This window comes from Sinocyclocheilus rhinocerous, unplaced genomic scaffold, assembly GCF_001515625.1.
Source record: "Sinocyclocheilus rhinocerous isolate Xijiao unplaced genomic scaffold, SAMN03320098_v1.1 scaffold967, whole genome shotgun sequence".
NCBI classification, from domain to species: Eukaryota; Metazoa; Chordata; class Actinopteri; order Cypriniformes; family Cyprinidae; genus Sinocyclocheilus; species Sinocyclocheilus rhinocerous.
Window position 1 is genome coordinate 186,087 of NW_015660510.1, and position 7,697 is coordinate 193,783.

Consider the following 7,697-nt stretch of genomic DNA (forward strand, 5'->3'; position numbering starts at 1 on the left):
GGGGGGGGGGGGACTAAAAAGGGAGTTGTGGTCAAAACTTAAAATGTTTACTGTAAAAACAAAAAAAATAAAACACAAATAAATAAATAAAAGTTGTCCAACCGTCTGTCTAATACTGCCATCTAGTGTTAAATTACTGCACTGCGGACTGTTTGAGTATTAAAGCTACAGTGTCAGAAATAATTAACCGTACTGTTATACTCCACTCCACAAGTACAATAAACTGCCTACTACCAGACATTATTATATTTTTAGTATTCTCCGGTAAAAATACTAACGCTACCTATTAGATCAAGGTACACATTAAGCTTAACTGCCGTTATTAATAAATGTCGTGTAAATTGTTGATCGCTACTTCGCTCGCATCCTTTGATGAAGCAGGAAATAACGGAACAAACAGCGACACAGAAAGATTAAAGCACACTTCACCGAATGAACAAAAGGCCAGTTTGCAGCTTCCCTCTGAGCTCCAGAAAGATGAGGTCTTGATGCGCAGTCTCTTCCATGTATCTATATATTTATATCACATATATATTATTGATTCATCGATTCACGCGACATACAAAAACAACGTGACATCAAATCTCCGCGACGCGCTCGTGACGTCAGGAAACGAATTATTTCAAATTAAATGTCCTCAATAAACCCCCTCCTTAGTTTATTATATTCAGATTTGATTTAAAACATTTATTATTACTGTGTAATTCATGTATTATTATATTTATTTATGTATTTAACTAACACATTTTCTAAACACACGAGAAGGAGTGTGAATACGTTTAATTATATTATTTCAATTAGTTAAAGAGTTCACCAAATTAAAATGCTTAATCAAATCAACTTAAATAGTTTACTTTATTCGTTTAGAAATAATGGCACGGACTTTGGCGGGAGTGCAGACCTGCGCATGCGCACTCAGAGTCGTGAGGTCACACAGTGCGCGATCAGCGGTGGCGGGAGATTTTCGAGAGTTTAATGTCGGTCTAGTTCGTGTTCAGAAGAACTACATTGGCGAGTAAAATGTGGAACCAAGGTATGTGCTTTAGTAGTTATCTGTGTGAGACACACTCTGGCTCCTAGTTGGCTGAGTTTTGCTAAGCTGCTAACGTTATCGCGCATCCTGAGAGTCTTGTGTTGTCAGGATGTCTGTTGAGCCACAGTGAACATGTTGATATTGCTTTCACACATCGAGTCTCCATGGAAACGGCAAACATGTATATTTTGGCAGGTAAATACGGTGAGGCTGGATACACACAGTCTCCGGGAGGATTTGGATCACCAGCGGCCTCTCAGGGAGGAGACAAGAAAGCGGTCAGTCCTATCCTCCTCAAAACAAGCTAATAATAAACAAGAACTCCCCATTCTAGCTACTGTAATGCAGATTTTTTTTTTTTACATTTTAAATTATTATTATTTTAAATTAAGTATTTACACATTATGGCATATGCTGCATTCAGAGTTAAATATTGTGGCTTCTATCATCTTTTATCCAATGTATTTATTATTTTGGGTCTGTCTCTTGAGAAATGTCACCGTCTCTTGCTCGGGAACAGTGTTGTTATTGTTAACTAAGCTTAAAACTATTAAAATAATGTTGAGTAATTGAAATAAAGCTGAAATAAAATGCATATCTAAAAAATAAGAAATGTTGCATCTACCTGAAATTAATGACTAAAACTGAAATAAAAGTAAATCAAAGCTAAATTGAAAACTATATATAAAAAAACTAATAAAAATGACAGAAGCACATACAATTAGAAAAACCTAAACTTAAAATAAAAACAAAAAATATGAAAATAAATCTAGTTCAAAATACATTACATTTAGTCATTTAGCAGACACTTTTACACAAAGCGACTTCCAAATGACAATAAAATCAATCAAGCCAACAAAAGAGCAATAATATGTAAGTGCTGTGACAAGTCTCAGTTAGTCTAGTCTAACGCAGGTGTTTTTTTTAAAATAAATAAATAAAAAGAAAACAAGTAAATAGAATAGAGAGTGCAAATGTTAGAGGGTCAGAGTTTTTATAATAAAGAAAATAAGTAGTTAGAATAGAAATACAATAGAGAGTGCTAGTGTTAGAGGGTCAAGTGCTGGGATTGAGTTGGGCAGGTCATTCCACCACGAGGGAACAGTTAAGGTAAAAGTTAGTATAAGTGATTTTGTGTCTCTTTTGGATGATACTATAATGCACCGTTTACTTGCAGAACGCAAGCTTCTGGAGGATGAAAATATTCATTAATGCTACAATAGTATTTAAATAATAGTGAAATAACACCGCTTTCTGCGTGTGTACAAATTTTGCTTTCCAGAATGTGAATGTTACTATCCCAATACCGCCGGGGGGGTGTGCTTAATTAATAAAATAATTTAAAAAAAAACTATATAAATGAGATTTTTTTCTTTCGTTATGCAATATATGTATATTTACTATTTCTATACGAAATGAGTCCCAGACGTTTTCTTGACTGGCTTTTGCTGACATAGACATGACATTCAGCTACTCATGTTTTCAAGTCATGTTTCATTTTAAATCTAAACGCTCTAGTCACTGTAACTGGTGCCAGTCAAGTCTGCTGAGTGATGTTTGTGTGTGTTGCGCAGAGAACTCGAGCGCAGCAGATCGTTCCCTGCACTGTGTCCCAGCTGATGTCTGCGGTGCAGGCGGAGGACGTCTTTAAAGTGGGAGAGGTAGAGATCGCACAGGTGAGTCTGATCTCTGTAACGCAAGGTCACAAGATGTCTAGGGCAGGGGTCCTCAAATAGGGGACCGTGATCCGGTTCCAGACCCAGCTTGGTTCCAACCGCACCGTGAGACATATTGACAACTGTAGCACCATTTTACTGTTTCTACACTTAAAGTAAGTAATGTGTCAAAACAACGGAGCTGTACACTACAAGAGCTCAGGCTCATTTATGGTAATGATCTTTCAGTGCTATATCCTCTATAATTAGGGCTTGGCGATAAAACGATAATAATCATCACTAGGGATACACCGGTTGACCGGCCATAAATCAGAACCGGCTGGTTTTTGCTCCTAACGCATGATCGGCAACTGGCCGTTTTTCTTTTTTCCGCCGATTTTTCCGGACTACATTGGAATCTTTCGCAAACATGTAATTTGTGGGAATTTCTGGGGAAGTCTGCTTTTTTTTTTTCTCCATGGAATTGGGCGACTTTTAAACTGTTGCCGTGGGTTAAAGTTTTTAAATGTTTCTTAAATTACATTTGACTGAAGTGCTTGTATTGAAACATTTTGTATTCTACCTATGATAAAACTGTGCTAGATGTTAGGTTTTGTGAAGGAGGGCCACTGGTAGGAAGCTTTTTAGCTGCGTTTTTGATAAATATGCATAATATGTATTTTAGGAAAGGAAATTATATTGAGTTTTGATATTTGGGATATGGTCATTGTGCTAGTTTGGGCGCTACTATAACCAACAACCAATCTAATTTAAAAACAAAAACTAAATGCTGATGCTAAATGTCAGTACCATATATGTTTGTATTGAATGTGCTTACTGCGCAGTTACCGTCGTTAATTTCAGATGGTTACAGTTATTGTTTTCAATAGCCAAAAGCCAGTTTGGCCTGTTAAATACCAAATAAACATCTTGTTTATGTATACTTTCATTCTTTCTTGTTTGTTGCTTAAAGGGGTCCTATTATGCTTTTTCACTTTTTCAACTTTAGTTAGTCTTACTCTGTAATGTTGCATAAAAAGATCTGCAAAGTTACAAAGCTCAAAGTCCACTTCAAATTAGTTCTTGGGGGATTTAGTTCTCAGGGCCCAATATCCTCATCTTTGATGACTATTTTGATGGATTTTTTTTTCTTTTACAAAGTACTATTGCTGCCCAGATAGAAATTCATAATCATTCCAAAAAAGTATTGTTCGCACCTCTAGGATCTTTCATTGAATACCCCTGATCTAGGGCCTCATTTACACCTGGTATTAACTAGGGGTGGGAATCACCAGAGTCCCCACGACACGATATTATCACGATACTTGTGTCGTGATACATTATTGCGATTTTAAATATATTGCGATATATATTGCAATTTATTACCTTTTTCCAACTTCAAATTATGTCCCCAAAGGAAAACTTTGGCAACATCTGTTTTAACTAAAAATAAACATTTCTCAGTTTGTTTATCTCTCTTCAATTTTATTGCTGCAGTGCAAAATGGGATTGTCAAGACCTCACCAGAAAAAAACTCAACACCACCATCTAGTGGACTGTAAAGAAATTGATTTTATTATTCTACCAAATAGTATAATAAAAGATCGATACTTGGCATCCGTGTATCGATACAGTATTGCCGCGGAAAATATCGCCATACTATGCTGTATCGATTTTTTTCCCCCTCCCCTAGTATTGACTCTTTCCCCGCTATTCTCACTGTTGTACAGTAGGAGGCGCTATTAACACATCTTCTGAAAGAGTACTGAATCTCCAGATCAAAGCAGCAGAAACAAGCGATTGCATGTGTAAGCAGATGCATATGTAAAATAACATGATCATCAAACATTAAACAGCATCTAAAACAAAACTGTCTAATGTTAGCGAATGACATGTCGACCCGGGAAGTGGTTTTAAGACTGAAGCTTTTGGGGTGTTGATGGAAGCAATCGACTTCATCTGTGTTTGCATTATCGCTCTGAATCCGATCCGGGTGTAATCTTTGACAAAAACGCGATTTTTGTTCAAAATGTTGCTTTTTTTTTATGAAACTACCCACATTCAGTTGTCAAAAAGAGAATGCATGAAGCTAGAATAAAACAAGGTTTTTTTATTTGTTTAAAAACAGAGGCTCTGTTCTTTCTTTTGGCATTGCATGGTCAGATAATCATACAACAAAATATTCTGGGATCCGGGTGTAATCTTTGACAAAAACGCGATTTTTGTTCAAAATGTTGCTTTTTTTAATGAAACTACTATTCAGTTGTCAAAAAGAGAATGCATGAAGCTAGAATAAAACAAGGTTTTTTTATTTGTTTAAAAACAGAGGCTCTGTTCTTTCTTTTGGCATTGCATGGTCAGATAATCATATAACAAAATATTCTGGGGGCCAACTTTTTTTTGTAAAAAATGTTAACTAGACTGTGGCGACCTGCGTGTTTCAAAGCGAAGCACACACTTTGCTCACGAGAGCCGGGGCCAGTTGCATAAACATAGCCACTATTTTAAGACTGGAACTAGTTTCACCAACTAGCAGTAGAAAAGGGGTAATTGGTCGTAGATTCAGATTAGACCAATATACCTTTCTGTAATTGAATTTAAAAAGTTATTGAAGTCTTGAAGAAAAAAAAATATTAGATGACTAACTTTTTAAGACTAGTCTGAGCAGTTTATGCAACCGGCCCCTGGTGTTTTCCGCGGCTCAGTTCACAGTGAATAAAAAAGTTATTGAAGTCTTGAAGAAAAAAATATTAGATGACTAGTCTGAGCAGTTTATGCAACCGGCCCCTGGTGTTTTCCGCGGCTCAGTTCACAGTGAATGCAGTGAACTCTTATTTCTGCCTGTGCTGTGCGTTTAGCGCATCTGGGAACGCAATGGGCATCAGTTACGCTTTTTCACATTTATATAATTTTCTACATTTTTAATGAGCAAATGATTATAGTATTTCACTAGATTTGTAATGTGTTGGTTAACCTGTTTTCACAGAAGCTGGAGTTTCCGGCAGAATAAAAGCTCAACTGCAGTTTTCATCAAAATAAAAGCTCAAGGGTTCATCTCTTGCATGTTTAGCGCATCTGGGAACGCAATGGGCATCGGTTACGCTTTTTCACATTTGTATAATTTTCTACATTTTTAATGAGCAAATGATTATAGTATTTCACTAGATTTGTAATGTGTTGGTCAACCTGTTTTCACAGAAGCTGGAGTTTCCGGCAAAATAAAAGCTCAAGGGTTCATCTCTTGCAAGCAGGGCCTACAATTAACAGAGCGCACAGAGAAAATACTGCACAGGCACAGCATGCTCGCTGTTCACGATGCTCGAAATATTGGAAGAAAAATATAAAATATTTTGAAAAAAATGCACCGGACAGATGAATTTAACTTTAAAATATAAAAAATTTCGGTCCCACAAAATCCTATGGGAAACACTGGATCTCTTTTAGTAAATAAATCTCACAGGTTTTAAGAGCAAAAAGATTTGGATAAAATGTCTTTTAAAACGGTGTGCGTTTGTTCTGTGTACCGCCTGAGGACACTGTTTGTGGTTTGTGTATCACAGGACCACGTCTCTAAATAACTACCCTTAAAATACCACAATGCCACAGTATCTGTGAGAAGAGAGACCAGATGAAGTCATGATGCTCCGAACAGATCACACATGAACAAACTCACCGCTTTTATCTTATTAAATACATGTATGTTTTAATCACGACTCTGTCAAGTATTTTTGTATTTTTTTTTTTCGGTAGAGCTGCACAATTGATTGTATTTTAATTGTGATCATGATTTCTGCTTCTCTCGTTTAAGCACAATCGCCTGCAATTATTTTCACACTGGTTATTTATCCTGAAAACGTTTCATTTCGCATTTGTGTTATCTTGCATCGTTAACAAGCCTCCTCAAGCGTTCATGGTTGCGGTTGCCAGATATCAAAACTTTAAATCCCCCAATAAAAGCTTATCTCTTAAATCGATAAATTTTCTTCCAAGTGGTTTACTTAATCTTCCCAACCTTGCAAACATGTTCACGCATTCTCTGTACATTTACAGAAAAACCACTGATGATCTGCAAACAACTGCAAACATGTATGAAAGTGAAATGAAAGTGTCATACAGGCAGGGTGTTTTGTTTGCGCTGACAAAGTCTGTTCCTAATGATAAAAAATTATGAACTGAATGCACTACATTTGAAAAGTAGAAAATAGACTAACTTACAGCCAAATTAAAAATATGAGAAGATGTGTTAAACAAGTTTGCCTGCATCACTTGACAGCTCTGAAAAGTAGAATAATCTGTCTTCGCATGAATACCTCTCTGTGTCGAAGTGCGCTGAACATAAACGCCTGGGTCATAATGATGAAACGGGAAAGTAGTTCTGCAAGCAGTCATGGCTGATACACTTATGGAAGCATTTTCTCTAATATGTCTATATACACATAGGACCTTTATTTATTTATTTTTTGTCTGGCTTTTTTTTTGTCTGATGCTGTCTAGGTAACTATTGTTGGTGTGATCAGAAGCACTGATAAATCCACAATCAACATCCAGTATAAGGTGGATGACATGACGGCGGCTCCCATGGATGTGAAGCAGTGGATCGACACAGAGGTACTGCTTTAGATGGGTTTGAGCATTGTTTCAAGAGTTGTAATCATATTGAAATATGATTTTTAGGGAACAAAACAGGGTTATTGTAGTTAACTGAAGTTAAAACCATTAACAATCATTTTCGTTACTTGAAAATTTTTATATAAATAAATACATTTAAATATATATATATATATTGTATATATGAAGAGTTTATTTGTAAAAACCGATAAACGCCACTTTAAAAAAAAAATGAGCTGATTGCCGTGCATTATTCTCCAGATATAGCGCGATCTGAACCCTAAACACGTTTTGTCAAAAAAGCCGGTTTTGTCCACTTTCAAGGCATCGCGAGTTCACGTTTTACTGCAGAAGCCGACAAGCGCCCTTGTTGTTTTTGAGCAGAAACCGATAAGTCAATT

At 36.3% G+C, this 7,697-nt stretch overlaps 1 protein-coding gene and 1 pseudogene across 1 annotated transcript in view; one reads left to right on the forward strand and one right to left on the reverse strand.

Annotated features, from left to right (window-relative positions):
• LOC107725274 (E3 ubiquitin-protein ligase E3D-like) overlaps positions 1-506 on the reverse strand; it is a 24,265-nt gene extending 23,759 nt beyond the window's left edge. Inside the window, exon 1 of the mRNA XM_016534484.1 lies at positions 430-506. Coding sequence (XP_016389970.1) covers positions 430-506 — 77 coding nt within the window. The remainder of the gene's footprint in view (positions 1-429) is intronic.
• A 432-nt stretch (positions 507-938) lies between these two features.
• LOC107725273 (replication protein A 32 kDa subunit-like) overlaps positions 939-7,697 on the forward strand; it is a 17,891-nt pseudogene continuing 11,132 nt past the window's right edge.